At 46.5% G+C, this 22,682-nt stretch overlaps 1 protein-coding gene across 11 annotated transcripts in view; it reads left to right on the forward strand.

The window, feature by feature from the left end:
- Positions 1 to 22,682, forward strand: part of znf521 (zinc finger protein 521) — an 88,028-nt gene that overhangs the window by 29,001 nt on the left and 36,345 nt on the right. For 5 of the 11 annotated variants that reach the window (XM_078098587.1, XM_078098585.1, XM_078098586.1 and 2 more), the window contains 2 exons: positions 7,669 to 11,180; positions 11,293 to 11,377. In XM_078098587.1, the coding sequence (XP_077954713.1) occupies positions 8,025 to 11,180; positions 11,293 to 11,377 (3,241 nt within the window). In that variant the 5' untranslated portion in view covers positions 7,669 to 8,024. Of the gene's footprint in view, positions 1 to 7,668; positions 11,181 to 11,292; positions 11,378 to 11,688; positions 11,722 to 22,682 lie in introns of all 11 variants that reach the window. The other 6 variants (XM_040170905.2, XM_040170906.2, XM_078098583.1 and 3 more) reach the window with 3 other exon arrangements.

Below are 22,682 nucleotides of genomic sequence, written 5' to 3' on the forward strand. Positions count from 1 at the left end.
GAGGGTTAAGAAATCTTGACATTTAAGACAGGGATGCATGAAAATACATCGTCTCGCGTGAGTGGGTGCTTGTTTTTCTTCCCCTCCTGCTCTCCTCTCCAAGATGCATGTTTCTTTCTCCCTCCTGGGCTGTCTCCAGTTGTTTTACCACCGACACGCCGGGATGGCGTTGAGGAGATATCAAATAGAGGCACAGTGTATTAATCAGGGGAACCAAAGGTTGTGGTTCAAGCGGCAGGGTCAATAAATGCTGAAGCTGAGTGATATTCGTCGTTCGCTGAGAAAAAAAGAGATGTGGTTGTAATATTTTTAGAGGTAATTGGCAGGTAAGTTTCCAAAAATAATATTATGTGAGGAGAGTAGATCCAACTGACTGTAATTGTTAGTATTCAAGATTCAAAATTTTATGGTTTACTGTGAGGTTTGATTAAGAAGAATAGAAGACCCTATTTTCCGAGTTCAGTATGTTTGTGGTTTTAAGTAATGGATAGCGCCTCTTGAAACTTGCAAAGCAAACTATATTTTAATGAAGCAACCATATAGTACCTCAGCACATTTCCGTAGGCACAACAATTTTTTCTTTTCTTCTCCAAGCTGATGACATAAATCATCTTTTACGTGATTAACTAAGAGTGGGGAAAAATAAAAGAGCATCCAAGTAAACCCTTGCGCAGTGAGGAAATATTAATAGAGTTGTAGCACAGCACAGTGCTGCAGCATCCCTCTGTGGGGCTGTTGACTGACTGGCTGACTGACTGTCCACTGGGTCGTGTGCCTGGTCTGCTGCAGTGTTGAGGGCGCAGCACGCACACACACACACCCGTGCATATGTACAGAAAGGGCTCCCCTGCCGATTGAAGCCCAGCCCAGCCTGGCCCAGCACTCCCTTAGAGCCAGTGCAGTGAGGCAGGCAGTGAAGGGACATGCTGGGGGACAGATTGCCGTCCTCCTTTCTCCCCCTGGGAGGCTCACTGTGGTTGCTGGTCCAGCCAAGACCTGGGGAACGGCCTCCTTCCTGTTTGTGCTTCAGCCTACCTGAAGTGGTCAACTGTCCCTTCCTCCCCGCCGCCACCTGCAGCTCCGTTCCACAGGAGATGACACCGTGTGCACCACCGCTCCACCTGCGTCCGCCTCACATCCTGCGACCATCTTGCATTGCAGCGTAGCTTTAGGTGTTATCTCCCGCCGCCAAAAGCCTGTTTTGAATATATGAATACATAATATTAATATATATAATAAGACATAATGAATAGTATAACATACTGACCATTTAAGATATTTAACTTTACAAAGATATGCTGCAGTGACAGTCGGTATACATTTAATCTGCATTTATTTGAAATGTAAAAAACTAAATCAAGCGTCACAAAGACATGCATGCTGGGAGGTGTATTGTGGTTCCAGCGTGATTTCCAATTTAATATTTCAAACACTTCAAATCAAGTCAAACTCAACTAAAACAACAATACATCCCCATTAGCCCTGAAGCCCACCCACTGCACTCCGAATCGTAACTCATTAAGAATCCCAATTTCACCTTTCTTGAGTTTTTGTAGAATTTCTTCTCTTGTCCTCTTTTGAAAAAAAAAATGATTTTGAAAGCAGCAAAATGAAACGCTCTGTGGAACTTTTCTCTGCCCTGATTTTACTTTTGTTTCTCTAAAAAAACTCAACAATACAAGACAGGGCGAAGTCATCTTTGTTACCTCCGTGCTCCACTTTATAATTGTGATGGTGACGTCAAAGCGAGGGACCAAGAATTCACCAAGAAGCATTTTGAAAAACACTCACCAACAGGCCTGTTGTGCACAGGCACCGCATCTCTACTTCTAGAGCAGTCAAACACTACCAGCAGCATCATAACGGTTATCTGGCATTCATGTTGTGCTGACCTCAGTGACCTGCATGTTGTAGTATGCAGTTGTTCTGCAGGATAAACATATGTTACCCGGCAGTAGGTTTCCTCTGGTATCCTTCAGAGTTTAAACTCTGCGGTTGTGGATTGTTACTTGATGCAGATTTTTACAGGAAACACTGAGGCGGTCGCTGCCTCAAGCACACACATCAGCTGTCATTTTAAAGGCATTATTATCAACAAACAATACCATCGATTGTCATCCGTAGGATTGTTTTCAGTTTGTCCAGGTTGGTGGAAAGGGAACGTCGCCGCCATGTGTCTCACCATCACGGGAAGAAAAAAGCCCAGTAAAGGATGAGTGGCCGCCCTACTTCTCCCTCCTCCGGCCTTCCATTTGTCTAACTTTCCTGGGGCGCCACTGGGGCCACTGTGATTTCTGGGACAGTGACCAAGTGCTCCTGTCTGAGCTGGGGGACGTGGGTAATGTGGACAAAGTAGTTGACAGTTTGCCGCTTCCCCCGTGGTTGATAGACGGAGCCATATAGGGCCAGAATAATGGACACGCAGACCACAGAGTCGGGACAGCGCTTGATGTTCCAGCTCTTTGTGTCCGGGCCTCTGTGGAAAAACAAATCCCCATTGACTGCTGACTTTGGGGGGGGGTGCATTTCTGTGTGTGGGAATTGCATTGTGTTCATGATGTTAGGCCAGAGCAGCTACGGCACTGACCAAACCCCAGGAAGTGAATCTTTATTTCATACAGCTTTTTTCTACCCTTCTCGGTAAAATATAGCATCCTTGTTTTCTGCAACCCCACCTTCACATCCTGTAGCTTAGTGGATCTGATTGATCCCTAGCAAGGGGGGCAGTAGGGTCGGCGGGGAAGATGTGGGGGGGGGACATTTCTCAGTGATGTGTAAAAAACATACTGAGCATACTGAGAAAAGAGGAAAACACACACGCACAGACAATATAATATATCTGAGCTTTACCTTCTAATAGTACATAAACTAAAATACTTTTCTCTGTGTTGATCGGTTGCATGGTGCAAAAAGCCACCTGCCACGTTGGTTGACAGCTACTGGGAATTCTTAGTGTTTCATTTTGACTGGATTTGATGTCTTAAAACAGGACTACTGTGAGTAAAGCCAACAGCTCCGTGTTCTCTGAGCTCCGTGTCCTGAGTCAACAGCGGCGATTCGCTCACCTGACTGGAAATAGTCCCCAAAAACAATCGACCACCCGTCTCTCTCTCTCTCAGTCAGGGAGATTGGAGGCTTAGCTAATGCAAAACCACCTCCGCTATTAGATCTTAAGTGGTTGTGTCACAGACAAGGCCGTACATGATAGTGTGTTGTTCAGACACACATCGCTATTTGGGCATCAGAACAGGAAAGGCGTAGAGATGACACATGCATTGTCTCATGGGAGATGCTCACTACTTTTCCCAGTAACTGAAAAAAAAAAAGATCCCCTCTCTGAATATGAAGTGGGGTCACGGTGTTACATCAGACAAGTTGTCAGCTTTTTGTTTATTCATTGAATCCCCAATCCCCAACGTGCCACAAATACACTCACACAAACACATCTCTCATGACAAGCACTACGTACAGATCTCCGCGACGACACACGGCAAGATAAGGCGACTGAAAACATGGCCACGCTTTGCTTCACCACAATGGCTTTTCAACAAAGTCTGGAGTGGCAGATGAGTGATGGCGAAAAACACTTTTCTGATTAGATAAGGTCCTGGACCTGGATAAGAGTTTGGCTTCCTAAACGGGAGAGGTGCACTCTGTTGCTGTCAGCCGGTGATAAGCCATCTTGAACTGCTTCCAAGACCTCAGACACCAACGTCCGTGAGCCAGCAGCAAGTTATTCCCAAAGCTCGGCCCTGAAAGGTTTCAGCAGGGTGTGCTGGATTGAAAAAACAGAAAAATCACAAATGCCTGTTTTATACTATATACTATACAAAAAAATAGATAAGTAATAATGTAAGTAAAACTTTATTCATTTATGCTTGTTGTTGTAATGGATGGTTTACAATAAAAGTCCAATGACATTCATCATAATAATTAATTATGTCTGGCTCTTAAATCTTTTTTCATTAATACGTAAGGCAATAGGGTTCTCCCACGTATATTTTTGTTTGCAAAGAATTAAATCATAATCATTGTTTTCATATTAATCATATTATTTAGCATCTCAGATTTAGAGACAGTATTTTCCGCCATAAGTCGTCCAGAGGGAAATAATGCCATCAGGTAAATCAATGACTTAACTCTCTAATATATTTCTAAAATATATTCATATATCTTGCTAATTCTCCAATAAATGAAATGCCAAAATGAAAACATTCTTCGGGGGTTTTGAAAGCTGCACGCACAGAAATGGCTGCTTCCCAGCATTGACAATCTTATTTGAACAGACTATTGACTCAGGGTAAGGGTGCTATAAATGAACATGGAGGAAGTGGTGCACAAAGAGCGGTTCAGACTGAGAGGCTGAGGGGAAACTGAGACCTGCGTGTGAAGGAGGAACTTTTACTGGTTAACTTTGCAATTAGAGAAAAATAGATAAATCCTTTTTATAAAGCTTTTTCAAACGCTATTATTCACTATACACGTCTCTGTTGCCTTATGAGGCCTCACCTTTTATACTCTTTAAAAGTGTTCATGCACTGCAGCCTGCGACTAAATTCTTAGCTCACTTGTAAACACGGCAAATCTTTTGCCTTCCCCTATAGGAGCGCTCCAAATGAGGTTACTTTGTTCCGTATAGGAGACATTTAAAAAGAGCAAGAGGGAGGGGGTTGGGACAGAGCTCCCAGAGAGGGACAGGCATTAAGATGGAGGTCTTCCTCCCAGGAAGTGACAGGCTGTTGGCTGGAGGATGCTCAGGAAGGCCTTGGCAGACCAACAAAGACAGCCCTTCAGCTGCAGGGTGTAGTTTTTCAGGCCCCAGCATCCCCTTTGGCAGCAGCACAGAGAGTGCTGGCGTGCACAGGCCCCCGGCCCGAGAGACGGGGAAGTAAGGCCCGCTCTTTTATTTACTCAGGCTGCTGCTGAGGCCTGGGCATTTCTTGTCTGGGTGAAGAAGGGGAAAAAAACAAGTCTCTCTCTGTGTTTCCTCTCGGGGTCTCCTGAGGAAGATTGCTCTTTCATCTACAGTTGTTCACACACTTGTTTCGGCCATTGCGCTTGTATCTGTGTGTTGTGTGTGTGCATGTACACTATATCTGTACATAGTTTGTTCCTGTGAGTGTGTGTGCAGCGGGTGCACCCTCGCTCTGTGTGTGTGTGTGTGTAACTATAGTAAGTCTCACTATGAAGGTCAATCGTACACGAAATGTATAGTTTCAGCTTTGAATGCTTTAAAACAGATGTTTCTTCTTTTTCCTTCTTTATTCAGGCGTTTTAATGGCAATAACAGTAGAACAAAGGACTCTGCTGACAGTGGAAACTGTGTTTTTGGTGGAGCACACGTGCAACATGTTTTATTCAGATTGGCGTTATGTAGGAATGCACCGATATTGGATATCAGACCAATACTCACTCAAATAGCTGCATTGGGTATTGGTGGCAATACAGCAAAATGATTCAATTAAATGAAGTTATATACAGAAAACATATTGTAAACCCTTTTCTGGTTTTCACCAGTTCATGACTTAAAAGGATTTACACTCATAATCATTTTTTTAAACAATTTTCTGTTGGAGAAATTGTTATTTACATTTTGAATAAACTATGTTTACACCTTGAATGGTACAATAGGTTACAATTTACATTTACACAAAGCAATGGTTGCTTTGTAATGTTAATAATAATATTAAATGGTGTTATTTCAATATACATCATCCTCTTTAATATTTCATAAACCGAATATTAACATAGATATTTGCCCATATAATCATGTTATCTGCTGTTTGAACGCAAGCAATGTTTTTGACTCCCACATGTCCCCTAAAGATACGGTTTATGTATGAATTTGTTATTGGAAGTATGGCACAAAATAAATAATCTACATCTAATAAACCAAAAAAATAAAAGCAATGAGGTTGTCCTGACAGCTTAGTAATGTCTCAAGGCAAAGATCCTCATTTAAGACAAGAGAATTTAATTTAGCCTTGTATACAGACCCATTTATTTGTTGGTTTTATACTACTGTCTCCAAGCCAATATGTTTGACTGTAAGGCATCGGCTGGGGTCATTCTTCTTGCACTGTCTTCTCCTCCTATACCCTGGGAGGCAGAGCAGATCCGCCCCCTCTGTGGAGGAGGGCATAGCACTGAGTCACCCATCCTCCCTCACACGAGAGAGAGAGAGAACATTGAGACATGTTTGAGGGATAAAGCAAGTACATCAGGCAACGTTTGCTCCTTGAGTGAGATGTGTGTGCAGAGTGGGCGCCTTGCCAGGGGTGGGAGGTTTCCGGGAGGGCCACGATGTGGAGGTGGGCTCTCAATGTGCTGCTTTCAGCAGTTTTGGAGGGGCAAGGGAATGGCCTCCGACCCCATCTGTTTCCTGAAGATAGGCCCTGATGGGGGCAAGTGCTCAGAGAGGGCATGATATCCTGACAAAGGGCAGATCTCCCAACAAAACAACAGTAGCGGGAGAGAGAGAGAGAGAGAGAGACTAAGATTTGTCAGCTGAAGGAGAGAACAGAGGTCGGATCCTGGAAAGAGCATGTGCCTTTCCTTCGCCCCACTCATAAATCTGTGCAGTTTCCTCTTGTTTTTCCCAAGTTTTGGCCTTTTGACACATTTTTTTTCTGAAGGGGTTGGGATTACTTTGTTTTATTTAGGTAAGGAAGTTCACAGCACTTATAATTCGGCAGCAGGAACAAGTGGTCTGTAACCTTTTGAACTTGTGGAAAGTGTGTCCAGTGTTTTCCATTCACATCACTGTCCAGTGAACAAGGGGAATGGAATGTTTGCATAGAAGCGATTAGTGAAGGGACGCGTTAACGGCTTTGTAAAACAAATGCATTGCCAGTTGTGTGGTGTTCCGTGGTCATTCTCTGCACCTGCTTGTCCTTTCCTATAGTCAGCAACTCTTCCCCTATCTGTTTCCCCGTCCCCGCCTTGCCCTCTTCTCGTTCATCCAGACAAATGTAATAATAATTCATGTTTTTTAATCTGATATCTATGGATTGATGCGTTCATGAAACCCTGTGTTTTGCAGTGGAGGCTTCCTAAAGGCCACGCTTAACCGTGGTCTGAATGGCCCGTTTTCTCTTTCACTATTGAGAACTATTTGCTTGTTTTTCCACCTCCTGTCTTAAGGTCATTTCAAGGGCTCTTGTTTCTCAAAAATATTCTAGTTATTATTCAGGGAATAATAGAAATGTTCTAATTTACCTCATGCCGGGTTTACATCCTAAAGTACACCCATTGTCCTGTGTTGGCTTTAAATGTCACAGAGATTGTGTTTTGAGTCACAGCGGGCTAAGTCATTACATGGCCACATACAAGGTTAATTGTGGTAAAAGTATTTCCGCTTATTCTCTTCTCTAATTATACTTTAAATTGCATATTCAAGTGTAACTTTTAGATAACACCTAAGGAGAGGTATTGTTTCCACTGAAGAAAAAATTGTCTAAGTGGCAAAGAACTCTAAATTCATACACCACAACCGTATAATTACTATGACAAATAAGCCCACAGTGGCCCACCTTTTCTATTCAAAAGAGTCAGACAAATGGGTTTCTGACACAGTCTCACGGAACACCTCTCTTACCCACTCTCTCCTTCTCTCTCCACCTCTCCCCCTCTCTGCTCCCCTTTTTCTCTTTCTGTCTCCCTCTCCAGACGGTGTTGATCTTGAGGATGACCCATCGTGCTCTTGGCCAGCATCATCTCCCTCCAGTAAGGACCAGACATCTCCAGGACACTGCGAGGACTATGATTTTGGCGAGGAAGAAGGGGGCCCCGGCCTGCCATACCCATGCCAGTTCTGTGACAAGTCTTTCAGCCGCTTAAGCTTCCTCAAGCGCCACGAACAGAGCCACGGGGATAAACTCCCCTTCAGCTGTACCTTCTGCAGTCGCTTGTTTAAGCACAAGCGCAGTCGAGATCGGCACGTGAAGCTACACACCGGTGATAAGAAGTACCACTGCGGAGAGTGTGACTCGGCCTTTTCCCGCAGCGATCACCTCAAAATCCACATGAAAACTCACGCCTCTAACAAACCCCACAAGTGCCCCGTGTGCCGCCGAGGTTTCCTTTCCTCCAGCTCTCTCCACGGCCACATGCAAGTACACGAACGGGGCAAAGACGGCAACAGCTCGAGCCTTTCTCGGGCCGACGAATGGAAGCTGAAAGAAACTCGCAAATGCAGCCGCTGTGAGGAGGGTTTTGACGTCCCCGAGGAGCTCCAGAGGCACATCGCGGAGTGCCACCCTGAGTGCTCTCCATCAGAGGATGGAGGCCTGGGTGCCACCCTGCAGTGCATTTACTGCCATGAGCCCTTCGGCGATGAGGGAACCCTGCTGACCCACATTGACCAGGCCCACGGCCGAGACAGGAAGGGCCACTCCTGTGCTATCTGCTCGGAGCACTTTCTGTCCGTCGAGGACCTCTATGCTCACATGGACGTCCACCAGCTCCCCGAATCTAGTAACCATAGCAACAGCCCTTCTTTGCTGACCGTGGGCTACACTTCCGTCTCCAGCACCACCCCTGACTCCAACCTCTCTGTTGACAGCTCAACAATGGTGGAGACAGCGCCCCCTGTGCCCAAGACAAGGGGGCGACGGAAGAGGGCGGCTCAAAATACATCCGATATGGGAGGGCGTTCCTCCAAACAGCCTAAAGTCTCCTACAGTTGCATCTACTGCAACAAGCAAGTGTTCTCCAGTTTGGCTGTCCTTCAAATTCACCTGCGAACCATGCATCTGGACAAGCCAGAGCAGGCTCATACATGCCAGTTTTGCTTGGAAGTTCTTCCCTCTTTACTAAACCTAAATGAACATCTTAAGCAGGTGCACAATGCAGAAGACCACGCCGCCCTGTTAGCCAGCCTGCCCGATGCCCTCCTTCAGTGTAACTTCTGCCCCGAGGTATTGAGTGACCTCAACGGTCTACAGGAACACATTCGCTGCTCCCATGGCTTCCCCAGTCCTGTGGCAAAGGAGAGCAATGCCTTCTTCTGCCCCCAATGCTTCATGGGGTTCTTGACAGAGACTACCTTGGAAGAGCATGTTCGTCAGACTCACTGTGACGGGGGAAGCCTGCGCTTTGACTCCCCCTTAGCCGTAACTCCCAAAGAGTCTATAGTAGAGGTGTATTCCTGCTCGTACTGCACCAATTCGCCAATATTCAACAGCGTTCTGAAGCTCAACAAGCACATCAAAGAGAATCACAAGAACATTCCACTGGCCCTGAACTACATCAACAATGGAAAGAAATCTCTGCGCACTCTCAGCCCCTCTTCTCCAATATCTGTGGAACACACCTTGCTGAAGCAAGGGGGCTCGGCCCCGCGCTCTGCCGGTGAGTTCATATGTAACCAGTGTGGAGCCAAGTATACCAGTCTAGACCTTTTCCAGACTCACCTAAAAACTCATCTGGATGGCATGCAGCCTCAACTCACGTGCCCACAGTGCAACAAAGAGTTCCCCAACCAGGAGTCTCTGTTGAAGCATGTGACACTTCACTTCACTATTACCTCCACTTATTACATTTGTGAGAGTTGTGACAAGCAGTTCACTTCGGTGGATGACCTACAGAAGCACCTACTCGACATGCACACTTTTGTGTTCTTCCGCTGCACTTTGTGTCAGGAGGTGTTTGACTCAAAAGTGTCCACTCAGCTCCACTTGGCCGTAAAGCACAGTAATGAGAAGAAGGTGTATCGCTGCACCTCCTGCAACTGGGACTTCAGGCATGAGACTGACTTACAGCTACACGTCAAACACAGCCATCTGGAAAACCAGGGCCGTGCCCACCGCTGCATTTTTTGCGGGGAGTCCTTTGGCACAGAGGTGGAGCTGCAGTGCCACATCACTACCCACAGCAAGAAGTATAACTGCCGCTTCTGCAGTAAGGCCTTCCATGCCATCGTCCTTTTGGAGAAGCATTTGAGGGAGAAACACTGTGTGTTCGAGGGAAAGGCACAGAACTGTGGCGCTAATGGTTCCACTGGAAGCGGTGTGGACGGCCAGCCCAAAGAAGATGTCGAGCTACATGGCCTACTGACCAACAGCCACGGTTCAGGGGTAGCAGCGGGAACTGTGGTGGAGTCTCAGAACAGCCACGACGCAAGTGAGGAAGAAGTGGACACCGCGGATCCCATGTACGGGTGCGACATTTGTGGGGCGTCTTACACCATGGACTCACTCCTTACCAACCACCAGTTGAGGGACCACAACATACGCCCTGGTGAGAGCGCCATGATGAAAAGGAAAGCCGATATGATAAAGGGCAACCACAAGTGCAATGTCTGCTCCCGCACCTTCTTTTCGGAGCCTGGGTTGAGGGAACATATGCAGACCCACCTTGGGCCTGTCAAACACTATATGTGCCCCATCTGTGGGGAGCGGTTCCCTTCCTTGCTGACCCTTACTGAGCACAAGGTCACACATAGCAAGAGTCTGGACACAGGCAGCTGCCGCATTTGTAAGATGCCACTGCATAGTGAGGAGGACTTCCTGGAGCATTGTCAGATGCACCCTGACCTGAGGAACTCTCTGACAGGTTTCCGCTGTGTGGTGTGCATGCAGACAGTCACCTCTACATTGGAGCTCAAGATCCATGGTACTTTCCACATGCAAAAGACAGGCACCATGTCCGGCAACCATCAACCCATGGGCCGCAGCCACGTCATCTCCCATAACCAGCAGCAACATCATATCCAAAAACCTTTCAAGTGCGCCTCTTGCCTAAAAGATTTCCGGTCCAAGCAAGACCTGGTGAAGCTGGACATCAACGGACTGCCTTACGGACTCTGTGCATCCTGCGTGACAGCAGCTGGCTCCAAGAGCTCCAGTCCAACAGTGAACGGAGGAAGGCAACAGCAGCAGCACGGCGGAGCCATCACCCCAGCAACAACTACAGCCGCATGGATCCAAGGGGAGAGTCTGAGCCCCGGAGACGTCAAAGGCAAAGCCGTCTCTTCATCCTCTTCATCCTGTTCTACATCCTCTGTGTCCGCTGCCAAGACACGATGCTCCAGCTGCAATGTGAAGTTTGAGTCCGAAGCAGAGTTGCAAAACCATGTTCAGACGGTGCATCGGGAGCAGGCTGGGGACAGCAACGGTGGACAGCTCAAGACCCCCCAGGTGTCCCCAATGCCCAGATCCAGTCCCTCACAAACTGAAGAGGTAATGTATTTTGGTCTTGCATAGAATTAGTTCTCTAAAACGTGGTGAGTTTGTTTTTGCTGTGTTGCTAGGTTGTTTATAATAAGTATTTTCCATCTGGTCTTATTTTCAGAAGAAGACATATCAGTGCATCAAATGTCAGATGGTGTTCTACAGCGAATGGGACATCCAAGTCCATGTGGCCAACCACATGCTGGGTAGGAGTTAACTCTTTTTCTTCATTCGTAACGGTCTCTGTTGCACCTCTGGAACAAAGGCCGTGTAATATGAAGAAAGTTTCTCTATGTTTTAAAAAAACAATTAACGTGTGCGATTTAAATGTTAGAGGGAATGATTTTGTGTGACCGTCGTTGATACAATATACAAATAATTAAGGAAAATTCCCCTAATTTCTCAATAATATTTGATAATGTTGAATACATTTCAGACATAGTCTTTTCAGCATTTTTTTAAAAGGTGAATCACAATCTGATAATTGTAATAAAATATTTGACCCCGTCTCATTCAGGCTCACAAGTATCTGGATCACATCACCAAATAGGTGGAATTATTTTAATATTTTGACCATCAACTGCATCCCCAGTGTTGTGCATTTACAAACCCATCACCGTCATTTCCCCATGCATGTGAATGGTATAAAATAGTACGTGTGCATGCTTGTGGAGTAGAATCTCTCCACTTCAAGCCGCTCTGTATGGAGGTCGTTTGAAGTCGTGGAAATATACAGATTATTCAAATATAAAAATGAGGAAACAGATTTTATCTGTTTAAAATTCCCACTATTATTCCACAGTTCTTGAAAAATCTCCACAGTGCTACTGTACATTAAATTGTTTGTTTGTTTATCTCGCCTCCTCACTTAAATAGTCTGTTCAGATGAATCAACATTTGGTAAAATACATTCATATTCTCTGCATTTAGTGACGTCAAATCAACTGAACAAATGGACATTTGATATTATTACATTGAGTTTCAGAAAATGATTCTAAATTTCTCATTTTCTTCCGCAAGATTGTTAAACAAGGAGTGCTGGTGTAAGACTACATTTTCCAAATGTCTTCACTTTTGGTTTATCATTTGTACGCAGGCAGAATAATTTGTAGAGAACAGACAATTGGAAAACAGGTTTTGTTGCCTGCAGTAAGCAGGCGTCTGAATTCCAGTCTCACGTTCCTTTATTCATTCATTTATTCAGCTCGTTTGGCGGCTCTTTCATTACACTGCATTATCTGTTGTCTTCAGTGGGAGAGAGACTCATTGATCTGGAACCAAACCGCCTCTCTGTTTGGGACACGCTTCTAGGCGCAGGTGAATTTAAACACGGCGGGCAATTCTATCAGGACCGGTAGGCAATTCTATCAGGGACCCACTGTTTGTGCATAAACAATCAGAAGCATGTGATTTGTGATTTCGACGCTTCGGTGTATTTGCAAAGGAGAGAGGCGAGCTGAGAGTGTGTAGGTGTGTATTTTGTATTCATCTTTGCGATCCGCTCACCCACTATTCTACTGGGGGTGCCTAATACAGTACCATGCCAGCATTAGTCCTTTCTCTCGCAAAGGCAGGCACGGAGCACACTGGGAGGGTGGAAAACAAACCCCCCTACTGGTTATTTTATGTCTGTCAGCCGTACGAGCACACAGTTCCCCCATAATAGTGGAATTGAGACAGCTTAAGAAAACAGGAGGATAGGTGATTGGGTTATTGTCTGATGTCTTACTTCTCTGATATGCCGTTGCTTTGTATTCGACGTGATCACAGGTTTCATCAGACTCCTCAAACGGGTTTCTGTGACATTCATTTGTTGCTGTAATCTCTAAAATGTGGAGAAAACAAAACTCATCGGGATGAAAATTCGGTAGGAAGATGAGGTTGTCGAGGAGTGGCTGCATTTGGTAAAACAGAGAAACTAAAATGAAACTGAGGTGAATAAAGACAATAGATATGAGGGAAAAGTTTTGCATCAAGGTTAGTTGTGTAACTCTGACGGTAATCTCTTGGATTCATTTACCTCCTGAAGAATTAGTCCCCTTTTAATGTAGAATGGCGTTAAATTCAATTCAGCCTGTAATCACCAATTCCAATTTGGGCCAAAAACACAGAAAAAAATAGTCATTAGGAAAAGCTCTAAATACCTTCTCTACTGAAAAGGGGACACTTTCTCCTTTTAATGGCCATCTGCACAGGAGAGGGGAAACAGGGGGCCGGGGTCATCTCCGCTCAGCTGTCAGCGTTATTAGCGTAGGTAATGGAGCAGACGCTGGATTCATAGGGGTGTTGTTTTCATCCATGCCCCGCTCCATGGTGTCCGTTCACGCTGATAACTCTATATATAGTGATGTCTCGTGACATGATCATGGCGCTAAGTGTATGGAACAACAAAACCTGAGCCCGTCTCACCCGTACAAGTCCGTATCAGCTGCCTTTGTAATACAATAGTCTCCGGGGTGCTCGTGGCTTCCTCTTCTCGACGGCCCCCCCGCTTTGGCGTCCAGCTACTCAACATTTACTATGACAATGGAGGTAGATGAAAGAGAAGGAGGCGGCCGCGGGTGCAGCCGGATGTGCGGCGGAACAGCACCAAGCCGAGCCCCGTGAATGGCCCCACGTGTTTTAAGATGGAGGCCGCAGCCTGCTAGGGCCCAGATGGATCAGTACACATTTGCTGTACAGCTGGTCGCTCTGTTTGGGGACCTGGTGTGATGCTCCTATGGAGAAAAAAATGATATCGCCACCATCCAAGGAGCAATTTAATAGCAGGCCAGAAGACAGCTGGCCACTCTTTAGTTTAGAGTTTTTTTGGCATGGCTCACTTACAGAATTGAGGGTGTCCGATTTTTCTCCAGAGACGCACAGATTTATACAGCGTTCAGCTGCTGCAGTCGCTATCAAACCTTTTTCTTTCCATTTTATCAGTGAGATTAAAAAACAAATCTGACCTGCAGTTCAATTTGCCATCTTGATCTGGAGTAATTGCACGGGCGGAAATGTTTAAAATCAGAGCGCTTTCACAAAGTCGTCCTCTTTTCTTTTTCAAGAGGACCTTTGAAGGTCTTTCATTGACACAAAAGCTTGTTTGGTTTTATCAGCATGCCATCATGCTACCCCATTGCTTCACTTTGACCCAACTGTAAACTATGACATTTGGAGCCTCATGGTGGGGGGGTGGGGGGGGGGATGTCCCTGTGTGGATTTTCAGAGCCCCGACATGTTTTGAAGCACAAGCTCTGTCTTAAACGGTTTTAAAGGTGAAAGGTTTTTGCTTTCCTGTATGTATCTGCTTCCAATCCAATTTTCATCTCACTCCCGTCCACTCTGCAAGCGCCTCCCGCCAAGGTGCCGGCGCTCCGGAGGACGACTGTAAATAAACAAAACCGAATCGCATCCGAGAAAAAGTGTTTTTCGGGGGGGGGGTCACCTCTACGGATCGTTTTTTGGGTCGGTGACAGCAACGAGCTCTCAGCCAAGTCAGGGAGGAGCCGGTGGCCCGGTCGGCCCGGGCGGAGGGGGGGGGGGGGCGGCACCGGAGGGGTGGAAAAGGTTCGGGGGCGGAGAGGGAAAGGCGCATTTGCTGTACAGCTGGCCGCTCTGTGTGAAGCAGGCACTGTGGGCCGTCACGGAGCTTGAGAGGAGAGCGAGGGAGAGGCCTTTAGCTCTCCCCCTCCTCCTCCTCCTCCTCCTCCTCCTCCTCCTCCGTGTCCTCTCGTCCTCCTTTACGCCGCCTCTAAAGCCACCGTGTTTCCACCCTGCCTCACATTTACCACGCTCCCACCTGGCAAAGCACAGCGTGTTGGCTGTCAGTGGGGCAACAAACAGGAAGCAAAGTGTAACTATTTGAAAATGAGAAGGCTTGTTTTGTTGAGTGCTCGTCTCAGGCCCCTAAAGCAACGCGAGCCGCGTGTGTTGATTACATGGTCTCCATCCCTGCCCCCCCCCCGCCCGTCTCCGACCAGGTCACTACTCCAATAAGTGTTTCTTTTTTCCTCCTTGAGCATAAACAGAATTTCATTCTTTTCATTTGTCTTTCTTTCTGTAATCCTCTGATTAGGAGCGTCTGTTGGTGTTCCCTCAGTCATTGAGCGCACACACACACACACACACACACACTCGTGTAATCTGCTAACAGACATGGCCAAACACTCCTCATTTGACTCCTACGGGGTTGGATCAGAGTCAGAACTCAATAGACAACACAGCACAGGAACAGGATCAATCTTATGAAATAAATAAGAGAACAGGCTCGGACCAGCCAGTGGAAACAAAGGAAGCCATGCGTGCCATATACCGAGTGTGATATCTGCCTGCTTTTATTAATTGGTGATTAATAACGCCTCTCTGTTCGTTAGCGCAGTCACCTCCCGTGCAGCCAAGTGTGTTGCTGCTAATATGCAATTATGCGCACCTTACTGCTCGTTACATTATACCTCTTCCTGACTAATGTGCCGTCCATGAGGAGAATAGAAAACTGAGTGAGCTGCGGAAAAATAAATAAAAAAAAGCATCAATAAGACTGTGTCGGCTACCTGTCTTGGTGGAAAACAAAGTTTCTAACAAACTCCTCGACGTAACCAGGAGACTGCATTAAAAGTTTTACAGCATTGCAGAGGCTGTTTTGCTCTTTCTGGTGTTTTTGTTGTAAAGCAGAGGTAATTGACATCACCATGGGGATGCTCTGTTGCTAGGCCAGACAAGCTCAGGCTGATGTGGTCCTTATCTATTGATTTTTCCTGACATTTCCCCACACTTCACAGACTGGGCCAACATGTGAGAAAATATCTGATGCTCTCAGTTCATACTGCCTGTTTGTACAAACTCGGAGCGAACACTCGCCGCCCCTTACTGCATTGCAATTGGTGGGCTGATGTCGCCATGGTGATCTGGGGCCGACTGCATCCAGCGGTCGCTTGAACTGTAAAAAATCTAAATGGAACACAACAATACCTGTTTGTAGGCATCTTACAATTTCATCTTTGATGATTTGCCTTTAAAAAAAACAACTGCAAGTCTAGTTCTGGACTTGCAGTTGCGACCTAAAAAAGGGAAGGCTCTTCCTGTGCTTCTGTTTTATTGATATACAGGAGGGGTGTCTCCTTTAGAGTGTTAATGCCAACCCTTGTTCTGAAGTGAAGCCCATAAATACTGGATGATCAGAATTAACCTCTGCATTACTCTACCTCCCAGTGGTCTCTGAGATGTCACCGAGGCCGTAGGTGCAGGCGCACCCCTGCTCTGACGGGGGTTGCTTAGCAGTCTGACCGGAGGGGGCTTACGGGAGAAGTGCAAACAGACAGTCCTGCCTTAGTAAAGGTCAGCGCTGCAACCTACACCTCTCAAATCCCAGTCTGGCCCCGATGGGACCAGGGTTCCGTGCGTGCCTAGAGATGCTTGCGGTGAGGGAGAATTACAGCGGGAGTCAAGTGGTGCGCCGCTGCTGCACTGCATCGCTTTTAGCGGCTGTCAGCGGCAATACTAGTGTGACAGATCTGACCTAACTCTGTGTTGTGGCTCTTACTCGGCGTGTTGGTGGAATGACATGCATGCAGGGCCATCCTACGCCGCTGAATAGGACAGAGCGTCAATGTTGTTCACTAAATTGTTGTTAAGTGCGCTTCATAACAAGGGGTTTGTCAAAAAATGCAAACAGAAAAAAGTTCTCGCTCACTTTATGGTGCACTATGGTGGTTTTCCAAAAACGCCGTGTAAGGAATTACTATCCTCATCGAACTTTGGCCGTGTGAATGGCAGACAGGGGAAGAGAGCGGGAGGGCGGGTGGGTGGGGGGGGGGTTGGGTTCTGAAAGGCCCCCCAGCGTCAAAGCCTTAATAATCATGTGAGCAGCGCTGGACTTCATTACCCTCCTGTTCGACAGGCCGAGTGCCAGCCTGGATTGCTGGCTGGCTGCGGCAAGGTCAACGGCGGAGGAAAAACCAGTTACTGTGTTACTCTGGAGCGGAATGGAGAGGGGCGGCCATCTGTCAGCTCGGGCCTGCCATACCCGCAGAGCAAATGGACACGGGCGGCCAGAGGAGAGGCCACAGACACCCATCGAGCCGAGCCTAGTGAGCATAACACCGAGGCATCGACACAGATCCAGCCAAAGAGACGGGCCTTGGTACCACTAAAAAACACACACACACACACACACACACATAGCGGAAAGGCTAAGGCTATCTGCAAGATACTTGGCAGCAGGTTGCGTGTGTTTATGCATGTTTGTTTTTAGTGTCAGCGCACTATCGGGCCCCTACTGTTTTAAGTCCAGATGGCAAACCATTTGATGAAAAGTTCCTAAAAGTTTTGCTTGGCTTGGCAATGGTTAATGTTTTAACCATAGTGTTCCTCCATGAAGACTAATTCCTTATGAGTCTTAAGTGCAGGAAATGTTGTCATTGTCTTTAGCGAGCTCCTTTTGAAGGCAAGTAAGGGATCTTGTGGAAGCTGCGAGTTTTCTTCCTGAAGTCAATAAAAACACTGCGGTCATACGTACACGCACACGCATGCATACATACACACATACATACGTGCACACATACACACATGCTCGGGGCGTCACGCACGTTTTAGTGTTTCACCTCGCTGGCTTTTTGTCGGCATCTGAGTCGCGACCCGCTCTGCGAGGACCTTTTACGATGCCCTCCGGCCGAAGTGGAAGAACCCTGTGGAATGTTCCAAAGCTCTCTAATAGGTTTCAGGTGCAGCGGGCCGATGCCCCCCCCCCCTCGTCACCCCCCTCTGTGAGCCTTGGTAGTACTCTCTGCTCAACGGTCAAAGCACCAAGATTACCAAGCCGTTGTTTAGCGTAGAATTTACTTTGAGCGCGGCGCTCGTCCTTCAACCTGAAAAGTTTCTCTTACACATACGGTTGCAGTTCAGCCGAGAGAGCAATTTGCATCTCTTCCATCCCCCAACTCAGCACAGCACTAAAGTTCCTCCTTGTTTTCCCTCCTGCACCGAGAGCACCGACCCCCTGGCTTTAGCGTCAACGTGCGCCGGAAAACAGGGAGATGGTTCCTGGGCGACTCCCCCCCCCCCAACTCACACACACACACACACACACACATTAATGGTAATCACACCGGAACTCCCTGGATGAAAGCTTTACTAGTTATTAAGGTTTAATGTTGATATCAGTGCTTATATGTTTACTGGAGTGCGCGGCTGATGTGGAAGCGAGCGGTGCAGGAATTAGCGTACACACAGGATTTAATTATGGGATCTATTTCCATCTTGTTAGAAAGAGATAATGCGAGTACTGCATGCGTCCTAGGTTACCCTATTAAATGCCTGTAACAGAATTAAAACCACTACAGCCGTGCTTGTAGATTATAGAAATGAAACAACAATGTATATTCGGCTGGAAGGATGCGAGACAAGCGCCACGACCACGCGGAAACACATGCGCGGTTCACCACGGCTTAAAACGGTCACACTTCCACTCTTTTCATGTCTCGTTCAATTTCCAGCGTGACAGTGGCGTGTGAACACCGCGGCGACATGGCCTCTTTGTCTTTCCATTTGTCCCACCGCCGCCTAGAGACGCGGACCTTAAGCCACTCGCTCTCTGATTAATCTTTAACATTTATAATTACTAATTAAGTTAGTAAGAGACTTTTAATGTAGTCCTCCTTCAACGGGGAGCAGAGAGGACAACAGATCATTAGCTTCAATAATGAACGCGGATGAGACAGATAATGGCCTGTGATAGGTGAATACTGACAGTTATATTAAATGGGGCGTGTGCACGGGAGATGGCGTAGCGCTTCAAGGATTCGAAGGCGCGGGGATGCAAGGCGACGAGGCGCTCCTAGGACTCCAGAAGGAGGCCTAAAAGTAGGAGGAAATCAGAGAGATAGTTTGTACCCATTAAATCATGTCTGTTCTACAGACAGGTCCATATTAGCATGCGGTGTGTATTGTATTTCCGCAGTGTTAATTGTGTCAACCTCAGTTTCAAGTGCAGTTTTTATCTTCTCGTCGGGTTTTTGGTCTCCCTAACGACTTCGGTGTATCTCATTATCACATTATTACATTAGTGTCTGCATCATACTGGTGGCTGTAAGTTGCTGCCCATTAAAAGAGTCATTTCATCTCTGTTATCTCTTTTATTTTTTTTACCTTAACGACGATGCTACTCTGGCACAATCCGCGAGCCTTTCCCACTTTGGGGAAGGTGCTTATGCCATAATGATTATTATCATTAAGAAGATATTAATGTGCTTAGTGTTTGCGACCCAGCTGCTCACCGTGGCCTGAGCTCCCTGCCGGGGAAGGAGAGCAGCTGCCAAAACGGACAGTGCACGCGGGCCACCGCCCACCTGTCCAGAGGTTTCAGGGTCAGTGGAGGTCACTCCCACCTGCCTCCCCGCCCTCTGCTGAACGGGAGGAGGAGGGACGTCAAATTGGACGAGATGAATTGTGTTATTTGGGATGAAGTTTAAAAAGCGCTGCTGGATTCCAGTGGGTTTTAAAACTTATCGTATACAATACGAGCATACATATTAATTATAGTTATGTTACTCTGCTGTGAGGGGATGTTTCCCTGCAGAGATCAATGCCACAGAATTATTCATTGAATTTCAATCTTTCTATTATTTCAGGTCATTTTGGCAGCAGAAGAGCAATGCTTAACATTACTTCTTATTGTAAATATGTCTAATAATAATTGACTTAACCAAATAATAATATTCACCTTTCCTTGCAATCTATAAGAGGTTCATTGGCACTTGTGACGAGTCCTGCTACTATTCCCACACAGATAGACAAGGTGGGGCTGAAGGCAGCTTGGCTCAGTTTACTCCAGTCTCTGAGTTTCCAATTGCTGCTTCATTAGGGCTCGGAGAAGAAACCCATAGATACATTTAATCAAACAAATCAGTAGGGCAGACTCACATAATCAATGACAATCCTCATCCAATATGCTACATTCTGTAACTACCAAGCTTGGAGAAAAGTCAATTATGGCCCCTCTGCTCTGCCGGCTTCGCCGCGACGTTACGCTGTTTCTGCCGTTGTTTCCTTCATTTTATTATCTTTCCTATTCATGCTGCCGTTTCCTCCTTCTGATACTGCTGGTTCTTGTATGAGACGCAGACCGGGAGGTTATTGGGAGGATGATCTGCCATATCTGGAATAATTAAATTAACTATTAATGATTTTTGCTCTCCAACCAACACTTGTGTTACACAGTTGGTTGAAACGACTGATGTTCTTCATATTTCACATGTTTCGTGTCCATATGTCTGTTCTCTGTCTCTCTCTGCTTGACATTTTTTTACAGCTCTACGTTCTCACCCCCACATTGGTGAGCTCATTCATATGTGCAAACATGCACACGCTGCACACTGAGGTGCACACATGCCAACACACAAACACTGTAAACATGCTCACATACTGTACACACACACACACACATCGCTCAATCCATCAATCTGATCTGTTGGGGGGCGGTTTTCTCCCCTGTTGGTCTCGTGTGTTCATTCTCCCTGCCTCCTCACTTCAACGCCGCAGCCTCGCTTGCAATCAACGTGCTCCCAGCAATACACACCAGCAGGCAAAGCGCACACAGGCGCGCACACACAAGGTAGCCGGGTTGGTGGGGGCCATGGCGGCGGCTCTTCTGCGCGGTCCCAGAGTGGCTCCCGGGGCTCGGCTGCCAGTTGTTTGCCAGCGTCTCCGGGTGGAATTCATTCAAATTAAAGCGGTGGAATGAGGCCCGAGTCCCAGAATGCCTCGTCCCTCTCCTTCATCAGCATTCCGCCGATGAGAGTAATTAAAGCAGAAATTAATTCTGCTGTAAGCAGAGGAGCCACAGAATAACTGATATTAGAGGCTGGATGATGAATGCTTGGCATCAAGGGAGGTCTCACGGGAGGAAGGAAGAATTCACAGATCTCTTTTTCTTTCTTTCTTTCTTTCTTTCTTGTTCTATCGTTCCACTTTGGCTTTCCTTTGCTCTCTTTTCCCGCTCCTGTATTTTCACTCATTTATCCTATGCTTCTACATTCCTCACATCTGTGCATTTCTGTGTCAGCCTCCTGTTTGCCCTGTCTCGTCTTTACCTTTCCTTCATCCTCCCAGCAACATCAGTCCTTCTGCTTCTGGTTTTAAGCATGACTGAAGACCCCGCCACCCAGCCTCCTCTGCTCAGTAACACTATTTCACATTCTGTCAGCACGGGCGCTCTGATTTTCAGTCAATAGGCATATTAGAGTGTACTGATGCTGCAAATGCAAGCGATTTGTTGTTGGTCGACGGAAACCAAAATGGAGCGCGCTTGCAGGTGAACTCTATGACGCCCGGAGCTCACAAGTAATCCTCACCTAAACAAATATAATCCAGTGTGATTGTTAATCAGAATGTGAGCAAACACACAGTATAATGCGTATTATTGTAGCGGAGCACAGATATAAAGGTGCTAGCAGCTGAACTTGCTGTATTATATTAAACAAACTGTCTTCTCTCTCAGGCAGAACCTTGAAGCTCTCCAGATGATGTGATATTCTACCCAGGATGATTCAATGATCCCCCATGTCCCCTGACACTTTATTTTTGGAATAGCACATCTTTAGCAAGAGCAGTCACAAGACTGAAAGACAAACAAGTGAACTGGTGAAACACTGCGGGTGGATGGGGCTGTCAGAGAGACTGTTTTCCTCTCTTACAATCAAATGGACTTGAACAAAGGTTAGCTCTTTGGGGCTTTATGCTAATGTGATATACAATGCTGCCATGGAATTTGCCAATGCATGTCTTAGCACTGCCTGACTCCAAGGAGGGAGGGAATGGTAATTATGCTGACCTCTGCCCCTCCCTCCCTTTTCCTGCCCTCTGGGTGAAAAGCTCGAGGAGGTAATAAACAATAGATAGATTTGTCTTGTTTGTACTGCACTCTTAATGACACGCAAGATTGATCTTGGTTTTGAAAATAATACATGCCGAGATCTGCAGGTAGTGGAGCTGCATTTTTAATGGGTTTGTGCTGGAATATCTCAATCACATGTAAATAAGAGGAGGCTCAACCTGAGAGTCAGCGACTGTTATTAAGAATTAAGCAGGCTGGCAGAATGAACCGTTTGCAAGGAGAAAGGGCCGGTTGCTTAACCAACCCCAAACCTGTTGATAGGCAGGATGAAAAGTCTATTGGCACAGATGGATGACAATTCTATGCTGTTTTCATCTGGAAATTGTTGCTTTTGACACACAGTACATCAACATTTGGGTGCACTATCATTCCACCCCCAATCCTCAATGACATTTAGCGGTTTCTCTCTCTTCTCTGCTTAATTCCTCCCTTTGGAAGATGATATGAAGCAGAAAGAGCAATAGTACAGTAAAGACCTTTCCTCTAAATTATTTAGCACCGGTGCCTTTTTATAGACACGTGCTTTACCTATGGACCTCACTAAAAGCTTGGTACGCGGCTGCAGTTTTCCCAGCGCATCTCTGCAGTGGATCACGTTGCTGTTGGCGCATGATATCTCCGTCCATCACTCAGAGTGCCGA

This window comes from Gasterosteus aculeatus, chromosome 3 (genome assembly GCF_964276395.1).
Source record: "Gasterosteus aculeatus chromosome 3, fGasAcu3.hap1.1, whole genome shotgun sequence".
NCBI classification, from domain to species: Eukaryota; Metazoa; Chordata; class Actinopteri; order Perciformes; family Gasterosteidae; genus Gasterosteus; species Gasterosteus aculeatus.